This window comes from Balaenoptera ricei, chromosome 6 (assembly GCF_028023285.1).
Source record: "Balaenoptera ricei isolate mBalRic1 chromosome 6, mBalRic1.hap2, whole genome shotgun sequence".
NCBI classification, from domain to species: domain Eukaryota; kingdom Metazoa; phylum Chordata; class Mammalia; order Artiodactyla; family Balaenopteridae; genus Balaenoptera; species Balaenoptera ricei.
This window is the reverse complement of record NC_082644.1, coordinates 89,128,623-89,148,050: the sequence shown is the minus strand read 5'-3', so window position 1 is coordinate 89,148,050 and position 19,428 is coordinate 89,128,623. Positions and strand designations below refer to the sequence as shown.

The window sequence follows — 19,428 nt, the reverse complement described above, 5'->3', positions numbered from 1 at the left end:
ATGGTAAGCACTGTGAGGGTTAGAAGACCTATAAGACATAGTCCTTGCCTACTAGGAGTTTAATCTAGTCTCATGGGGGAATAAAACAGAAAACAAATAATTACAAAAGAAAGTAGTAATGCTAGTGCCATTTGAATTAGAAGATACAACAGAGGGAATGCTCACTTTTTTGCTGGAGTGACCTGAAAAAATTACACATGAGTGGAGCCTTGAAAGATGGAGAGGATTTGTAATATAGGTGAGGATAGCAGCATTATTGTATGTGACACAGAGAAGGGTGAATTAAAGACATGTTCAAGAGAACTGCATGCAATCTACAGTTAATGCAGGGTCCATGTGGAATAGCAGGCTAGCAGGCTGAAAATTATTGTATTATTGGAGTGTATGGAATTTTGCTTGCCTAACTAAGAAGTATATTATTTACTTAGGTAATGGGGAACTAAGTAAGACTTTTGAACAAAGAGATGGCAGTTTTAGTATTTCAAGAATATTTATCTGGTGATAATGGTCAGGATTAACTGAAAATGACGAGAGACTGGGGGCAGGAGTAGAAACTATTCTGGGCAGGAAGACGTCTGAAAATCTTCCCCCGTAAGATGTTACGGAAAAACCCGAACGAACTTTTTGGCCAACCCAATATTTTTGAGGGGAAGAGGTTTGTTTTCAGTTTTCCTTCTGTTATTACAGAGGACTCAAAATAAAGGAGATTTCTGCAAATGGTTCAGCAAGGGCACAACTATGCAAGCTCTCCATATAGGCACTGTGCTAGGTACTAGGCTAGAGTGAAGAACAAGACAGGATCCCAGTCTCTCAAGCATTCATGGTGTAGAACAGTGGTTCTCAACCCTCACCACATATTAGAACCACTGGGGAAGATTTCAAAATCACAGTTGCCCAGGCACCTCCCCAGGGATTCTGATTCACCTATCTAGGGTGACATCCAGACATATTTATTTTTTACATTGTTTTTTGCTCTAAATAATTTTTGAGGAATAATTTTAGAATTATATAAAAGTTGTAAAGATAGTACAGAAGTTCCTATATAGCTCTCACCCAGTTTACCCTAATGTTAATATCTCATATAACCACGGTCCATTTATCAAAACTTAAGAAACTAAGATTGGTACATTACCATTAACTAAACTACAGGTATTATTTGGATTTCATTAGTTTTTCTGCTAATGTCTTTTTTCTGCTTCTGGATCCAATCTAGGCTACAACATTGCATTTAGAGCAGTGGTCCCCAACCTTTTTGGCACCAGGGATGGGTTTCATGGAAGACAATTTTTCCACGGATGGTGGGGGATGGTTCAGGAGGTAATGGGAGCAATGGGGAGCGATGGGGAGCTGCAGACGAAGCTTTGCTTGCTCGCCTGCCCACTGCTCACCTCCTGCTGTGCGGCCTGGTTCCCAACAGGCTGAGGACCAGTACCGGTCCATGGCCTGGGGGTTGGCGACCCCTGATTTAGAGTATTTTAATGGCTCTCCAGATGATTCTAATGTGCAGCTAGGGTTGAGGACCACTGGTATGGTGGGAGGTTACAATGCTATTTCCCTCCTATTTGCCACACCTTCTCCCACAATAAAATTTTCGCCCTCAGCCTATGTTAATTGAACAATGATTACTCATATCCCATTGTATTACTCAAGTAACAGTAAATATTGAGGACAGCACACCATATGATAGTCCCTTACATCTGGATGGCACTTCAGAACTTGTACTTTCAAATACACTTTTTAAAATTTGATCTGCACAAGAATCTTTGAAATAGGCTGGGCAGTGATTATCATTCCTATTTTACAGATGAGGGAATAACTGCAGAGAGGATGGGTACTCACCCAAAGTCTCATCTAACTTCCTCAGTGTTCTTTGTGATGGTTTTCAATCTTTGGAAATCTTGTCTCAATTTTACCTGCCAGGGTGGGTCAAGATTAGAGAAAAAAGAGTAAACTGAAACATCAAGTTCTAAAAGTGTTTCATTAAGATGAATCTTACGAGATTTGCATATGTACAATGTACAGGGGCACAAAGGTGAAGGAGATAAGGAAGTAGATGATATGAAGAAATATAGTACATTAGAGGAAGAGGGGTCTTCTCTTTCTACCTTTTAGGACCCTTTCTGCTTGCCTTCTTATCCCACTCCCTATATAGACATACAAACTCTGCTTTCTCACTATTCTCATTCAAACACCAGTGTGTATCTAAAAATGTTCCAGTTTTCTTCTTGGCTTAGAGCCTTGATGTCATAGAATTAAGTTTTGCAAGAATCCATCTAGCCCTACTTTGTGCTACCCTCCACTCGTGGGTAGAATGGTTGTTCTTTAAAATCCATGAATCTTATGATATTAAATCTAATATGATGTGTGAGAAGATCCAAAGCTTTAATTGATATTCAAAGGGATCCTTCACTCAAATAGTGAAAGATTAAGAATCATTACACTGAGAAGTGTTTCTCAAAGTGTAGACAGATGACCACCTGCTTTGAATCATTTGGGTTTTTTTTAAGGCAGATTCCTACGTCCTACCTCCAGAGAAAGGGTTGTCTCATAAACTACAAATAATCGTATATAATGGTTATTTATATAATCATATATCCTCTAGACAGGATAATAGAAACTTCAAATCATATAATGAAAGGGCTACATATTTAAGTTCCTGTTTTCCATAAAGAGAAATTTTTCCTTTAAATGAAGTAGCAATCTACTTCATCAGTGTCTCCAATTCTGCTTTGCATTTCAGAACTTGTCACACTTGGTAATATATTTTTGGTGTGATTATCATTATATATGATATCTAAAGCCAGGAGGGAAAATACCTCATTTTCTACAGGAGTCTGTCCACAAATTAAGCAAGACTATCACTTTTAGCAACACCCCCATCTAGTGGCAATTTGCAGCTATTACGGCCTCAGTTTTACAACGTGTATAGAGCTCAGTGGTTCTCAAACTTGTTCTTGTTTCATCAGCGGCCCAGAATTGTTCCCTCCTCGAAAAAGAATAATGGTATTCTTTTCCAAATTTTCACGTGGAAAAAAACTATCAGAGAACACGTAGGTATATGAATTTTATCAATTTTTAAAGTTTTTGTTTTAAAACCTACAATCTTCTCTATTTTTGTCATGATTTTAAATACACTGACACGCTACTGTTGGTTAAATTTAAACATGTTTTACCTGCAGAAATTCTCTCACAAATAACCTGCAATAACTTGAAATGCATACCCTTTTGAACACTTCCTTTTCTCATGTATAAATTAAAATGTTTGCTGAATTTCGCAAAATGTCAAAACATAAAACAAAAACCCATAATCTTCTCTTTAAATCTTTGGCTCCTTCTGACGGTTACTTTCTGCTAGTGGTCTATTAGTTCATGACAAATGAACAGGTTTAGGAACAGCTTTTCATGGTTGTTGAAGCTTTTCAATCTGTGGAGTTTTATGGTTTTGAATAATTTATTTTGCAGGCAGTATGTTCCCCCTCCCCCCATGAAGCAACAGGATAAAATGCTCAGAAGTAGAATTATATATTTGGAGAAACTTGATAAATACACAGGAGAGAGATGACGTTACAAGTAAGTGGGTAAAAGGCTAGGCTAGCGGTGCAGGGATAACTGGTCATCGCATGGGATGAAAACTGACTCTTGTTGGCCCTCAACTTTTTAGAGCTGCCCAGAAACAACGACTACAATCCCCTCAATGTGTATGGCATGTTGACTCAGTTTCATTCTCGCTTCATTTCTCGTGAGGTATGGAGCACAAGCACTTCTTACCCGTTAATTTGGTGTGGGGCTAACCATCCATTAGATTTGAAATAAGGTTTACTTGGGGTTCCTTTCTGACAAAACATCGTTTTTCTTGTGGAAAAACGGGAGCATACAGAGAAGTATAAATGACCATCTGTGTATTCCCACCATTCAAGAAGAATTAGCATTTAATAACATCCAATCATCTTGCTATGTGATAATTGTATATACATATTCTTTTTATTTAAAAATTAGCGTCATGCACTGGATATGTAGGTTGCTTATTATTTCGAGAGAGACATCTTTATGCATAAATCTTCATTGACGTGCCCCCCTTGAAAAGGGTGGTAACTTGGAGCTTCTGACTGCCCTGAAAGGGCGGGCAACTGCAAGGGGTCCGCGCGACACAGCAGACACACGTTCAGAAGCGGAAGGAGGGATCCAGGTCCTAACCGCCACCTAGCGGCGGCCTCCGGCGCCGTCCGCCGCCCGCCGCACTTCTCCCGCACTGCGCAGGCGCCGTGCATGGAGCCCGGAAGCGGAAGGCTTGAACGCGTTGGGTGGGAACCTGTGAGACCACTAGCCATGCGCGACTTGGAGGAGCCCGGCCCTCGACCCACAGCGACCTCGTGCGGGTGCATGAAGCCGGCTCTGGAGACAGGTAACTTCTAAGAGGCTGAAGGTTCCGCACTCCGAAGAGCCGTAAGTGCAGGGAGCCGACTTCACTGCAGGGAGGGACGGCAAATGCGAGACCTAGAATGGACGTGGGTCGCTTTTCCTGATTATTGGAAGGCACGGGTCATGTGCTTAGGAGACCACGTGATGTGTCTTAAGCGAGCGGGATGACGTCATCTCTCCTGTTCTGGTCTTGGTAGCTAAGGTGGCCTGGTCTTGGCAGAACAGCCACGTGCAGTGTAGTGGCCTTTGTCTTGGGGAGTTCTCACCCATAAAGGAGAGATAGGATATATACAGCAGGTGTTATGCCGATTCGGAATTAATGCCACAAGAGAGAAGCAACCTGTGCTGTAGGAAGTGTAGGAAATAGTTTTAAACTGGGCATTGAAAGATGGCATGAGTTTGTTTCTCTTTATTTTCACCCCTATTTTTAGGGCAGACTATATTAACTTTAGAAATCCGATGAAGCAAATGGAAAAAAAAGATTAAAGTAGTCGGCCATTACCCAGAGAAAACCACTGTTAATATCTTGGTGTCTACTTTCCATAATAGTTTCAGTGCCTACACACTAGAAACATGAGGTGATATGCGACACCATTGTCTTATAGCTTTAAAAAAAAACTTAAGGACTTCCTTGGTGGTGCAGTGGTTAAGAATCCGCCTGCCAGTGCAGGGGACATGGGTTCGAGCCCTGGTCTTGGAAGATTGCTACGTGTTGCAGAGCAACTAAGCCCATGTTGCAGAGCAACTAAGCCCACCACAACTACTGAGCCTGCGCTCTAGAGCCTGCGAGCCACAACTACTGAAGCCCTTGCGCCTAGAGCCCGTGCTCTGCAGCAAGAGAAGCCACCGCAATGAGAAGCCTGTGCACTGCAATGAAAAGTAGCCCCCGCTCGCAGCAGCGAAGACCCAGCGCAGCCAGAAGTAAATAAATAAATTTAAAAAAAAACCAAAACTTTGGTTTGAATCCCAGCTCTACATTTATTAAAAACAAAACAAAATTAAGGTTCATGAAAATCTTTCCATGGCAATTAATAATGTTAATTTTGAGAAGTTGCACACTATTTTGTTTTATAGATGTGCTCTTATTTAACCAGTTCCCTATTGTTGGGCATTTAGGTTATTGCCGGTTTTCATTGTTCTAAATGAAAGTTTTGAAACTAAAATCTTTGTGTATGTTCTAAATGTTTAACTTGAATTTCTAAAAAGTATTGTTGGGCTTCCCTGGTGGTGCAGTGGTTAAGAATCTGCCTGCCAATGCAGGGGACATGGGTTCGAGCCCTGGTCTGGGAAGGTCCCACATGACGCGGAGCGACTAGGCCCGTGCGCCACAACTACTGAGCTTGCGCGTCTGGAACCTGTGCTCCGCAATGGGAGAGGCCGCGACAGTGAGAGGCCCGCGCACCGCGATGAAGAGTGGCCCCCGCTTGCCACAACTGGAGAAAGCCCTCGCACAGAAACGAAGACCCAACACAGCCATAAAAAAAAAAAAAAAAGATATTGTTATGTGGTCAACGGTTGTGCCTGTTAAAAAAAAAAAATTGTTGCATACTGCCAGATTACAGGTCTGATAGGTTTTTATAAAAAAAATAATTATTTATTTTTTTGGCTGCTTTGGGTCTTCGTTGTTGCATGTGGGCTTTCTCTAGTTGTGGCGAGTGGGCTACTCTTTGTTGCGGTGCGTGGACTTCTCATTGCGATGGCTTCTCTTGTTGCAGAGCACAGGCTCTAGGCACGCGGGCTTCAGTAGTTGTGGCACGCAGGCTCAGTAGTTGTGGCACATGGGCTTAGTTGCTCTGTGGCATGTGGGATCTTCCCAGACCAGGGCTGGAGCCCGTGCCCCTGCATTGGCAGGCGGATTCTTAATCACTGAGCCACCAGGGAAGCCCCAGGTCTGATATTTTGACAGGCAGGAGAGAGCAGGGCTCAGAGGTCTACAGAGCATGGGGTCCGGGAGCTGTAAGTCAGAAATGTTGGATGGGGGACTTCCCTGGTGGTCCATTGGTTAAGACTCTGTGGTCCCAGTGCAGGGGGCCAGGGTTCGATCCCTGGTCAGGGAACTAGATCCCACATGCATGCCGCGGCTAAGATCCCACACGTGGCAACAAAGATCCCGCATGTGGCAACAAAGATCCCACATGCCACAAGTAAGACCCGGCACAGCCAAATAAATAAATAAATAAACAAATATTTTTTTTAAAGTGTTGGATGGAATAGGGAGGTATTGGAACTGTTGATTGGATTCAGTTTGTAGAGAACCTTGAATAGCAGGCTAAGAAATATGACTTCTGGGCTTCCCTGGCGGCGCAGTGGTTAAGAATCACCTGCCAATGCAGGGGACATGGGTTCGAGCCCTGGTTCGGGAAGATCCCACATGCCGCGGAGCAAGTAAGCCCGTGCGCCACAGCTACTGAAGCCCACACACCTAGAGCCCACGAGCCACAACTACTGAAGCCCACACACCTAGAGCCTGTGCTCCCCAACGAGAGAAGCCACCACAATGAGAAGCACGCACACCTCAAGGAAGAGTAGCCCCCGCTCGCCGCAACTAGAGAAAAGCCCGTGTGCAGCAACGAAGACCCAACCCAGCCAAAAATAAATAAATAAATAAATTTAAGTAAATAAATAATAAAAATTTAAAAAAAGAAATATGACATCTGTTAATAGTGGGAAACAAAAAGTTTAGAGAGTAGCGAGGCATAAGGAACTGAGAATCCAGAGGACTGGTGTAGTGTGTTTTGAGGAGGGGAGGGACTGGCAGAGGGAAGACAGATTATAACAAGGGTAATTTAATAGTCTGGGCAAGAGGGGAAAAGGACCTGGACATTTCTGTCTGCACAAGACTTGTTGATAAGACTTGTGTACAGAAAGCCTCTGCATTAATAACTTGTTGGGTTTTTAAAATTATATGGTTAGTACAGTTGTAATATTGTTAAATTGAGGGAAAATCCTGTGTAAGGGCTTTAAAAATCTCTCCTTGCTCAGCACCTTCTGTTGTACTAGGTACTTTACATATTTTAGTCATCTTTCCAAGATAGGATGATTATCCTTGTTTTATAGCTGAGAAAACTGGATTTAGAGAGGTAAGCAGTTTTGCCCAAGGGCACACAGCTAGTGTTATGGCCCTGTGTTGTTTTTGTCCTTTTTCTCTTTTCATACCAGCCATAGGCCCCAGGGAAACTTCTCCCTCTTTCTGTGTGGTTCTCATGCCAGTACTACTCTGGCATACCTGTGCTCTCCCTATTCTGCATGTATGTAAGGCAGTTTGATTTAATTGTTGATTTACTTGTCCACTCTGTCAATGTACTGCACACCTTGATGGTGAGAACTGGTTCTTGTTTATGCCTGTTCCCAGGCACTCAGCACAGTGCTTACCAAATGGTAGGTGCTTAATGTTTTCTTTTTGTTTGTTTTTTGAGATATGAGGCAAGAGGAAGAAGATCAGAATTCCCTTGGGTGGACGTTCTCAGGCCTCCACTTCAAGGAGAGCATTCAAACAGAATTTATATTTGGAAATTTAATATCCCAAGAACCGGGGCACAGAGAATAAATAAGGTCCAGACGTATTAGAATATGGTTAAGTTCCGACGTTTATTAGATAGATATTTGATATGTTGAGAGTGGTCTCAAACATTTGAGAGTGACATAGCTGAGGGACTCCTTCCAATGTAGCTTGTTCAGTTCATTGCTTACCCAGTATTATCTTGCTTATGTTCTTATAGAGGTGAACAAACAGGGTTGGAATAAATCTAATTGGTTACAACTTATATTTATCATAGCGTATGTATAACCTGTGAAAAACAGGTATAGACTGATTCAATGAAGTGATAGCTCAAGTTAGTTATAAACTTGTAGACCCCCAATCAGATAGTCAAAGGCAAAAGTCTTTGATCATACTGCAGATATGACATTTCCCATGATATTGAAGCATATTGTGAGTTTCTATCAATCAACTGTTAACTCCACTGTGATACGAGTTCTTGTTTTGTATTTTTTCCCCCAAACTTAGCACAATGTCTGGCAATTGTAGACACTTGGAAAGTGTTTGTTAAATAAAACAGAACATAACTGACTAGGGTAGGAGCCCTTTTTGGCCATCTTTCTTCATGATATTTTTATGAACACCAGAGAATTGTTTGACTTTAGTTCCTTCATCTTTAAAATGTCTACTATATCAATTCCACAGAGCATACGTGAAGGTTTAAAAAAAAGAGTGCCTGTGAACGTAGTTGGAAAAAAACTTAAAGTCATCAAAAACATACACAGTGTCGATGGATCTTAGAATCATAATATTGAGAGAGAGAAAGCAAGTCTGAGAAGATACCAGTTTTTATAGAACTCAAAGACAAAATAAATGAAACGTTGTTTAAGCATGCATATGCATGTGATAAAATCATATTTAAGAAATGAATGATAAAAACCACATTCAAGCTCTTGTTTATCTCAGGGGAAAGGTAGGGAGAGCGGCAACATAAAAAGATGCAAGTTGTTGGTAAAGCACTAGTTTTTGGGCTGGGTGGTGGTACACAGGATTTCATTTTAACATTATGCTTTATTATATATATGTTGCATGTAATATTTTATATGTATCACGTAATTTAGTTTTTATAAGGGAAAAGTCATGAAAGGTGCTATGAAGGACAGGCCTATAGTCTCACTGCCCACCTGTGCTGATAGGATAGATTTAATGGAAACCGGAAATAAAATGAGGTTCTAGAATGTCTTTATATCATCTCTTAAAAGAAGCTAATACAGCTTTCATGAAATGTGAAAAAAAAGTTATCTATAAATTCAAAATGCTAGTTGCAGATACCTTCTACTTTAAACCTATATTGATGTTGCCTGGCCAGTTTTTTCTTCTTTTGAGTTACTGGTTTAAAACATTTTAAAAATGATTTGTGATTATTGTAAAATTTTCAAATATTATAGAAATTACAGAGTTAAATATAAAAATAATCCAACAATCCCTCCACCAGTTACCAGTTTTTTTTTTTTTAACTCACAGTTCCATCTTTATTACTTCTAACAAAAGATACTAGAATGATACTTTTGTCTCTTCCTTGGTATTTGTCTACTGTATTAACTTCGACCATCCCAATAGAAGAATGTGCCAATAAATCATTGATGACTTTTTACTGTTGTCTGTATGGTGCAATGATACCAATATCAGAGGGATTACAACCAGCCTAAACAGAAAAGAACACAATTTAAAGTCTCCACCAGTTTTAACCAATGTTAAAATTTTGGTGAATATCCTTCTAGATAGCTTTCTAGACATACATATGTACATGATTAGTTAGGTAAATACATAAAATTTTCATAAATAGGATTATGTTATACACATTCTTCTTTCACTTTTTCACTTTCCATTTTAATCAGTTTAGACTTACATAATCCTTTTCTCCATGTAGCATGAATTTTTAAAGTACCTATCCTCTTGTAGGCAAGTACTAGACAATGAGAACATAGCAGTCAGTAAGACAGAAAAACTCCTGCCCACATGGAGTTTACATTCTAGTGGGGCAGAGAGCTGCTGGAGCAAGCCTAACCTGAAATCTAGACTGCCTCTAGATATTTTAGTACTGTGATCCCATACACTCCCTTTATTGCTTAATTAAACTAGTTTCGTGTGTTCTGTTGTTTTCAACTGAAAGCATTTTTACCTATATACAGTCTCTGTTTCCTTATCGTTCATTATTCTTTGCCTTGTATTTTCACACTCCAGCCAATCAAAATGGCTTGTTCCCTGCTTATGCTATAAAATTTCTCATTTAACTTTGTGCAGCTTATTCCCTCTGTTTGAAATACCCTCTTAGCCCTAACCAAGGTCACATAACATAGTAATGGTAGCATAGAATTTGAATTATAGTCATAGTAGTTCTTCTAAAAATGAATTTTTCCTTTCATTCTTTCTTTCTTAGACCAGTACTCTTTCCAGTTTATTATCTAAAGGGATGTATTGATAACAATGATATATGTAATGATAAGGATATTTATATATATTTTTGAATGCTGTAAGAATCTTATTTTATAGTTGCATAACATCTAATAGATTTTAAAACTATGAAATCGTTGCATTAAAGAAAACATGTCTTCCTACATCTTTGCTTGACCTTTTCATTAATGATTTCTTATCTAATTTTCTTCTGTAGGGAATCTTTTAACTGAGCCAATTGGTTACTTGGAATCCTGTTTCTCGGCCAAGAATGGTACTCCAAGGCAGCCATCCATTTGTAGCCATTCACGGGCTTGTTTGAGGATTAGAAAAAGCATCTTTAATAATCCTGAACATTCCTTGATGGGCTTAGAACAGTTTTCTCATGTTTGGTAAGTTGTTTTATAGTTAGAAATGGTACTTTGGACCATAACTTGCCCTTGAGTAAAGTACTCCAGTTGGAGGCAACCCTGGAGACTGCCATCCAGACCACCCTTGTCTACTGCATGGGATTTTTGTACTATATTCATGCATGTGATTGTCTGCATAACTTGGACACCCTCGGGGAAGCTTGGGATCCACTGCGGGGCACATTCCATTTACAGTTGGTTCCAGTTTTGTTGAATGACTTCTGTCGAGCTGAAATCTGTAGACCTTCTCGATTCTGTCCATGGGTCATTATTCTGTCCTCTAGACCACGGGTTAGCAAGCTATGGCCTGTGGACCAAACCCATCCCATCTTCTGTTTTTGTAAGTAAGTTTATGGGAACATAACCACGTGCATTCATTTATGTGTTGGTCGTGGCTGCTTTTGTGTTACAACAGCAGAGTTGAATTATTTATAGCAGAGACTGGTTGACCTGCAAACCCTAAAATATTTACTGCCTGGTCCTTTACGGAAAAAGTTTGTGGACCCTGCTCTAGACCCATGAAGTATTGTTTATTCAGGTACTTGACAAAAGCCTGTTAAGGTCCTAGCATGTGCCAGTCATTGTGTTACGGGCAGTGGATATAGAGATAAGACTGTCTTCTTTCAAAAAACGGGAATGATATTATTCTTTTTTCCCCCACTGATTACATTTTAGTACCATTAGAAGCATTCTTTCTGTTTTAATTTGTGGGGATTAAAGTTTTTTTTCTCCCTCAAATCATTATGATAGATTAACTATGTTCTTTTCTTACTCAATGGTTTGGTTTATTTTCAATAGGATTTTGTTTGTTTTTCACAAAAATGGTCATTTGAGCTGTAAGGCAAAAGTGCAGCCTCCTAGGCTGAATGGTATGAAGACTGGCGTTTTCTCTACGAGGAGCCCACATCGTCCCAATGCGATAGGACTGACCCTAGCCAAACTGGAAAAGGTAGAAGGTAATTTGTACTTTTACCATTTTTTCCTTAACCAAAAGAAGTCTTATAAAATCAACATAGTATTCAGCACTGGCTGTTAATTGAGACAAGTACCGATGGTGTTAGCCCCTGTGAACCACCAGACATTGAAGAAAATGAAACAATTAAAAGAATGTCAGCGTTGAAGCACTTTGGAATAAGCTCTCATAGGATGCTCAGAGTTAGTTTATGTCATTATATTTATCAGAAGTTATTAAATTATTTAAAAGTAACTCTTAAGATTTTATAATCATTAAATTAGTAACCAAATTTTTCCTGACTTGGAATGCAGTAAATATAAAATGATCTAAAAATAATTGGACACTCTCAAAATTTAACGCACAGTAACTGGTTGCACATGCACATATGGTCAGCACATCTGACCACAGGGTGGTGGATCATTTCTTCCTTGCAGCCCTGAGGAAATGAACGTGCATCGTGGCTGCAGTGCCGCTGTCCCCTGTGATGTGAGGCAGAGGGTCTGGGATGAATACACCATAGGTTGAACGTCTGTCAGATTGTGGGAGAACCTGTGTAGAATACCAGATTAGATTTAACTACATGTTCATATATAAACACATTACTGAGCCGTTCATTTTTGAAAGCCTCCCATTCTTGAATCCTTTGGACCTGATCAGCACATTTGGGTGTGCTGGGTAACACACAACTTGGGTAGCAGTACTGGAACGTTTTATGATCGTTTGTGCAACCCACACGTATTTTCTGAGCGCTGAATATGTGCCAACCATTGTTCTAGGTGCTGGGGATATAGTGGCAAGCAGATTAGATAAAAATCCCAGCCCAACAGAGGATCTTAGCATTTTAATGGGGAAGATCAAATCAGAAAGGTGAAAGGCAAACACAGTAGCACTGTAGACACTCTTATAAATAAGTGTTATGAGGATGACTAGAGTTTGTGTGGTGCTTTGCAGTTTATAAAGGGTGTTCACGTATGGTATCTCACAGTGGCTTGTGGGCTTGATAAGGTAGCAGTCTCCGTGTTATGGATGAGGGCACTGAGGCTCTTTGATGTTTGATAATTTACCCAATAGCATCCAGCCAGGGGGTTGTCTGACTTCAAATCCCACGAACTCTCACCTGTACCCCAGTGCTTTTGTTTCTTTTGCAGACATTATTAGGCATAATCTATCACTTAGAAAGTCCAAAATCTTCTTTCCAAAGTTCCAGGTTCATTCACAATAAGCATGTTTTAGAAATCAGAGTCCTTTGTTAGTCATGTTTTTCTCAAATGGAGATAGGATCAAATGTGATCACATGCAGTTTTTGATTCTCACTGGGCCAGTTTTCCAAGGATCAAGTTAGTAGACTTTGCCCCAGTAGAAGGAACTGAACAGCAGCTGTATAAGTGGAACAACAGGGGACCTTTCCTTAATATTTGGTAATGGTGACTTATGTTCTGTTTCATTTTTTTTTTTTTTTTTTGGCTGCGTTGGGTCTTTGTTGCTGTGCGCGGGCTTTCTGTAGTTGCAATGAGCGGGGTTTCTCATTGCCTCTCGTGTTGTGGAGCATGGGCTCTAGGCACACAGGCTTCAGTAGTTGCAGCACGTGGGATCAGCAGTTGTGGCACGTGGGCTCTAGAGCATGTGGGCTTCAGTAGTTGTGGCGTATGGGCTCTAGGGCATGTGGGCTTCAGTAGTTGTGGCGCACAGGCTCAGTATTTGTGGCTCGTGGGTTCTAGAGCGTAGGCTCAGTAGTTGTGGCACACAGGCTTAGTTGCTCAGCAGCATGTGGGATCTTCCCGGACCAGGGATCAAACCCGTGTCCCCTGCATTGGCAGGCGGGTTCTTAACCACTGCACCACAGGGAAGTGCCCCGTTTATTCAGTGGAGTATTCGATTTCTATTGCTGTGTAACAAATTACCATGCACTATCAGTTTAAACGGCACACATTTATTATGTGTTTAAAACATTATAATGTTTCTATAGGTTAGGAGTATGGGCACAGCTTAGCTGGGTCCTCGCTTAAGAGTCCCACCAAGCTGCAGTGAAGTGGAATGAATTCTTTTCTGGAGGTTTGACTGTAGAAGAATCCATTTCCAAGCCCACTCTGGTCATAGGCAGAATTCGCTTCCTTGCAGTTGTGGTTCTGAGGGTCCTGGCCTCTTGCTGGTTGTTGGCTGGTGGCTGCCCCCAGCTTCTAGAGGTGGCCCCCAGCGCCTAGAGACCTCTCGCAGTGCCTTGCCACACGGGCTTTCCCAGCAAGGCTGCTTGCTTCTTCAAGCCCACAGGGAAGGTCTCTCAAGTGAATCTGCCAGCAAACACAGGAGTCTTAGATAACATAACGTAGTCACTGAAGTGATATCAAGTCATACTCAAGAAGAGGGGATTATACACCAGGAGGTGACATCATGGGGCCACCTTAGACTCTGTTTGACACATTGGAAACCATCATCAGTCCCACAGAGATATATTGAGGACTCTGATGTGTCTGGAACAGAGTTAGAAGCCCTCAGTGATGCAAAGGTGAGATGGCCCCACCTAGTGCTCGAGGACCTACTCACTGTCTAGGGGTAGAGACTCTAAGCAGGTCGTTGCTAGACCGTGTGACAAGGGCTCCAGGAGAGGTCTGGGCACAGGTACCTCTGCGGAACCCAGAGGAAAGAATGCTTATGTCTGGAAGAGCCAGAAAGGCTCTGTAAAGGAGGTGTTACGTGAGAGCCTTTAAGAGCAAGTAGGAGTTTGACAGATAAAGAAGAGAGTGGGTTTCTAGGTAGAAAGAAAACTGTATCTTGGCACCAGGTATAAGAGGGCCTGGTGCGTAAGAGAATTGTGAGTAAGCTTGGTGGGGTTTAAGCAGACGGTGTTGATTCTCCAGTTGTTTGCACTGTTCTTCATTGTTAATATTTCTAAGAGGGTGTTTTTCACATTATAGGTGGAGCCGTATACCTTTCTGGAATTGACATGATTCATGGCACACCTGTACTAGACATAAAGCCCTACATAGCTGATTATGACTCGCCACAAAATTTGATTGAGCCTTTAGGGGACTTTAATTTACAGAATAACCAATGTAAACCAAAAACCGTGTCCCAGTGTGATGGCAAGACTGATAGCTGTGACCAGCAACAGCTCTCAGGGTACGAGGAACCACAGCTCTACAGTTGCACTAAGGAGAAACCTAAATGTCCTGAAGATAGAACTTCAGGAGAAAACAACGCAAAACACGACAACTCAGCAAAAATCCAGCAAAGCTCACCTGAGCCCAGGGAGAGAGCAGCAGATTTGGGTGAAGAATCAGAAAGTGGTCCGAGTCCTAGGGTAGCAGAAGAGCAAAGTGGCCCATGTTGCCTGGAGAAGAGCTTTTCAGAGGAACAAGCAGACAGCAGGCTGAGGAGAGGGGAAGCAGCAGTGGTCCCACAAGGACACAGCACGGAGGTGCCGCCCGAGGCTCTTCCCTGCCCTTCCAGGGCGGCTGGTGCAGCCCACCGCAGTGCGGTCCCCGCCTGGGTGAGAGAGGCTCCCGTGGCCACCTTGGGAGTCCGTTTTACTCCTCACGCGGAGATGGACCTTGAGCACCTCAGCTCAGGTGAACCAGGTACTTTCCATTTCTTGTTTCTGAATGAGAGATGAGCTTTTACTAGGAGATTTAGGCAAACTTGCTATTTCTGAGGGCAGTTTTATATAGAGTATTTGTGATTATGACTTGTAAAGAAATGTAGAAGTATAAAATCATACTTGGGCAACGTCATCATCTGATGGCTTTCAATCAACAACTGTTTGTTCAGCACAGTGAGTGCCGGACACTCAGTCAAGTGTTCACTGAGAACGGCTGCTGCCCAGGAATTGGGCCTCTTGTTTGCGTGTGGCAGTAGCTCTTGGAGTTCTCAAACAGCATTCGGAAGCTAAACTGTGCTTGCTCTGTACCTATGTAGATTGAGTTTTTTCATCTGTTTCACTATCTGAGTAGAGAAGCGTCTCATCTTGTTTTACCTATTGGGTGATGGATAGCTCGACCTCTGTCACAGAGCCCAGGAGTAAGAAGGAAAGAGTGTCTTAGCATAGAAATTGTCCCCGTAAAGTCCCAGCACTAGAGGCATGCACTTCACTGCAGAAGAGAGAAGCCACAGGGCTTTTAACTTGGAGCCTGTGTACTCTAATACATGGTTGTTAACCAACATTGTTATCTGGTTTTTCCAGCCCACAAGCAGATTCCAAGCAGCTGTCCAGAGTGAAGGAGAGGCCCATTAAAAAGTGGGTGCGGTGATTCCTGTAAGAAGTAGCCAGTTAGTTGCCAAGGAGATGTCAGATTTCACCTGCCCCTGGATGGTTGTGCTACTCATTCTTTCCTAAGGCTTTATGTTTAAACAGAACATTTGATTTTTAAATCAATCTCTTTACTTTTAAAGTTTTGTTTATGAAAGTTGTTTAATCACTGTATACAGTTCATGGGAAGAGGAAGGTCAGTTTTTTTTTTTTTGTGGGGAGTGGGGTGCGTCCCTCACGGCTTGTGGGATCTTAGTTCACCGACCAGGGATTGAACCCTCGCCCTCAGCAGCGAAAGCGTGGAGTCGTCGCCACTGGACCGCCAGGGGAATCCCCAAGTTGTGTTCTTCTTATTGCAGGTATTGGTCAGGCTTCATTTAAATATTTTCAGTCAGCGGAGGAAGCAAGGTGTGCCATCGAGGCTGTGCTGTCAGCCGACCCTCGGTCTGTTTATCGACGGAAAGTCTGCCAGGATCGTCTTTTCTACTTTACAGTAGACATAGCACATGTCACGTGCTGGTTTGGTGATGGTTTTGCAGAGGTCTTAAGGATCAAGCCGGCTTCTGACCTGTTCAGATGAGTGACCTGTGGAGTCCTTGGTGTCTCTGGGATCGTGAGTAGCCTCCATCGAGTCTTTAAGACAGCCTAATTGACTTCAGTATGGCTGTTGGATTTTCTGTACAAGCTAATGATGTGCCTTCTTTGCAGAAAGACGCAACACTTTGTGATCTCACTGCTTTGATTGATTTGGGTTGTTCAGAATATTTATTTGAAAAACATGTGTTTTAATAAACTAAGAGATACAGAATTTGGAGAAATCGCCATAGCATGATCGTTTTTGATCAGTTAATACTGAAGAATCCAAAGGTGATGCTTTATCAGTGTTTTCTGAAAGAAGTCAATTCTTCTTGGCACTTGATAAAACTGGGCAGAAGCTGGGGGGATGTGTTGAACAATTCATGTTGATTTTTTTGTCTGAAAAAGCCTGACCTCTCTGTTTTATTCTAAATCAAACTGAGTTATGATATCTTAAGAAACTAACAAATCAAAACCAAGTAGTTATAAAGACCTTTAGAGATTAAACCCCTGTGTTTCAGAGACTTTGCCACACACACACGCACACACGCACACACATGTATGTGTAATATTTAATCCTGATTCCAAAGTTAGAGACTCTAAGATTTCTTTGGATGCCTTTGTGTCAGAAAAGAAAGTCACTCTGAGAAGTCCAAGAAAATAACTTAATTACTGGTTTATTTCTTATTTATTCTATGACTGTTTACTGAGAACTATTGTGAGTTAGGTTTTGGTGATAGAATGAGATGAACAGGATGCAATTCTTGTTGTAGGTCATAGTTGTGGAGGAAGAAGACACAAACACATTGTTGTATTACAGTTAGATAGAGTAATTAAGTCCGTACATGATTCCTGTATAAGCACCACACGGGAAGCAGTTTTAAGAATGTATTGGGCTTCCCTGGTGGCGCAGTGGTTGAGAATCTGCCTGCCAATGCAGGGCACACGGGTTCGAGCCCTGGTCTGGGAAGATCCCACATGCCGCGGAGCGACTGGGCCCGTGAGCCACAACTACTGAGCCTGCGCGACTGGAGCCTGTGCTCCGCAACAAGAGAGGCCGCGATAGTGAGAGACCCGCGCACCGCGATGAAGAGAGTGGCCCCCGCTTGCCACAACTAGAGAAAGCCCTTGCACAGAAACGAAGACCCAACACAGCCAATAAATAAATAAATAAATAAATAAATAATAAAAGTGTTTTAAAAAAAAAAAAAAAAAAAAAAAAGAATGTATTGCCTATAGGTTGACTTTAAAGATGTGATCCCAGATAACTGAAGATTTATGATCAGTGTGACCAAATTAGACACCTGTCAACATGACGTAGGCTTTCCTAATCGCAACTGTAAATCTTAATAGCTGCTTGATCATGGTTTTGAAATGAGCCCTGCTGCCTGTGGATGCTTGCACAGAGTCATTTGTGGCTGATGACACTGCACTTCTGAAACAAACTGGGTTTTATTTGAGGTTACTTAGAACCTCTTGGGGAAGTATATTTAAATCGACTTTTAAAAGCTTTTTATTTCTGGATAATTACAGATTCATAGGAAGTTGCAAAAAATAGGGCAAAGGTCCCGTGTACCTTTTACCTAGCTTCTTCCCATGGTAACATCTTACATAACTGTGGTATGATGTTAAAACTAGGAAGCTGACATTGGTACAATCCACCCTTTATTTTGATTTTGAATTCTTTTCTCTTAAAATTACTTTGAGACTGAGTCAGGTCTTGAAGCACAAAATGTTGATATTTAATATGGAAAAAATAACTCTTAGGACCATACCAACCGGCCTTCTAGCAAGAGGACTGTTCTGTTGTTTGGGGTTTTAATATACATTCTCAGGATTTTAGAACTAAAATCCTAAATATAATCCAGCTTAGTTCTCTGCCAGCTCATCAGTCTTTTCATTATACCCAGTGTTTGGCCCTCTCCCCCTGCTTAAACCCCTTGGTGATGACCCTTCACCCCTGCCCTGTGTAGCTCATTATTAAAGTGTTCTTCCTTTATATGAGATCAGATCTGTTCTCTGATAACTCCACCCTCTGGCCAGGCCACATAGGGTAAAGCTGATCAGGCTCCCATGTTTTCTTCAGCTGTTTCTCATGTAACGTGTTCTTGAGCCTCACCCCACCCTCAATCCTTGAGTCCCCCATGTGAGCTTTTGTCTCTAGGCAAGTAAGTGTCATATTGTGAGGAAATTTGTATCCCTGGGTTACGAACTTCCATCCCTCAGCAAGAGAAATCATTTGAAGTAAATCTACTATTCCTTTTCATCTTGGAAACTTTTTCAAAAGAAAGGGACACAAATGACATCCACCTTAGAATTTAGCCTTTGCTTTTTGGTGCCTGTTTGGGGAGCCCTGATAGCTGATTATTTTCACTAGCTTGGAGATAAACTCCAGGAGTTCAAGCTGTTTAGGTAATTCTGGCTTTCGGCCCACCTGCCCCAGCTTTCCAGAACAGTAACTTCCACAAGAAACACTGATACTTGTCAGTCACATATAGGAAGAGATTAGAAGGATGAGTGCCATTTATTACATTTGAAAATTGTAGCCTGGCTTAAGGAGGGGGATGGATTATTCCAGCATGTGGAGGCTGTGCACAACCAGATAGACTCATTAGCTAAACCTATGAGCCATGTGTTTGTCAAGCTCTTGTTGGTAGTTTTCTGTTTATGATACAGTCCCAAAGGAGGCAGATGAGGACTCAGTCATAATGAAATGTGCATCAGTTACTGAACTTTTAGCACATCCTGGGCACTGGGCTACATGCTCTCCCTATATTGACCAGAGGTTAAGTGACGTGTTCAGGCTCACACAGCTGGTCAGCCAAGCATCGAGGATTTCAGCCCACCCGCCTGGTCCCAGAGTTGGCTGCCTTCTTAGCTTGGCGCTCCTGCC

At 41.8% G+C, this 19,428-nt stretch overlaps 1 protein-coding gene across 1 annotated transcript; it reads left to right on the top strand.

The window, feature by feature from the left end:
- The first annotated feature begins 4,272 nt into the window (after nt 1-4,272).
- TRMO (tRNA methyltransferase O) lies at nt 4,273-17,720 on the top strand. The gene is made up of 5 exons (XM_059926506.1): nt 4,273-4,402; nt 10,569-10,743; nt 11,560-11,717; nt 14,629-15,291; nt 16,319-17,720. Exons 1-5 carry the CDS (start codon nt 4,327-4,329, stop codon nt 16,537-16,539), a joined length of 1,293 nt encoding a protein of 430 aa, XP_059782489.1. The 5' UTR covers nt 4,273-4,326; the 3' UTR covers nt 16,540-17,720.
- Nucleotides 17,721-19,428: the final 1,708 nt, after the last annotated feature.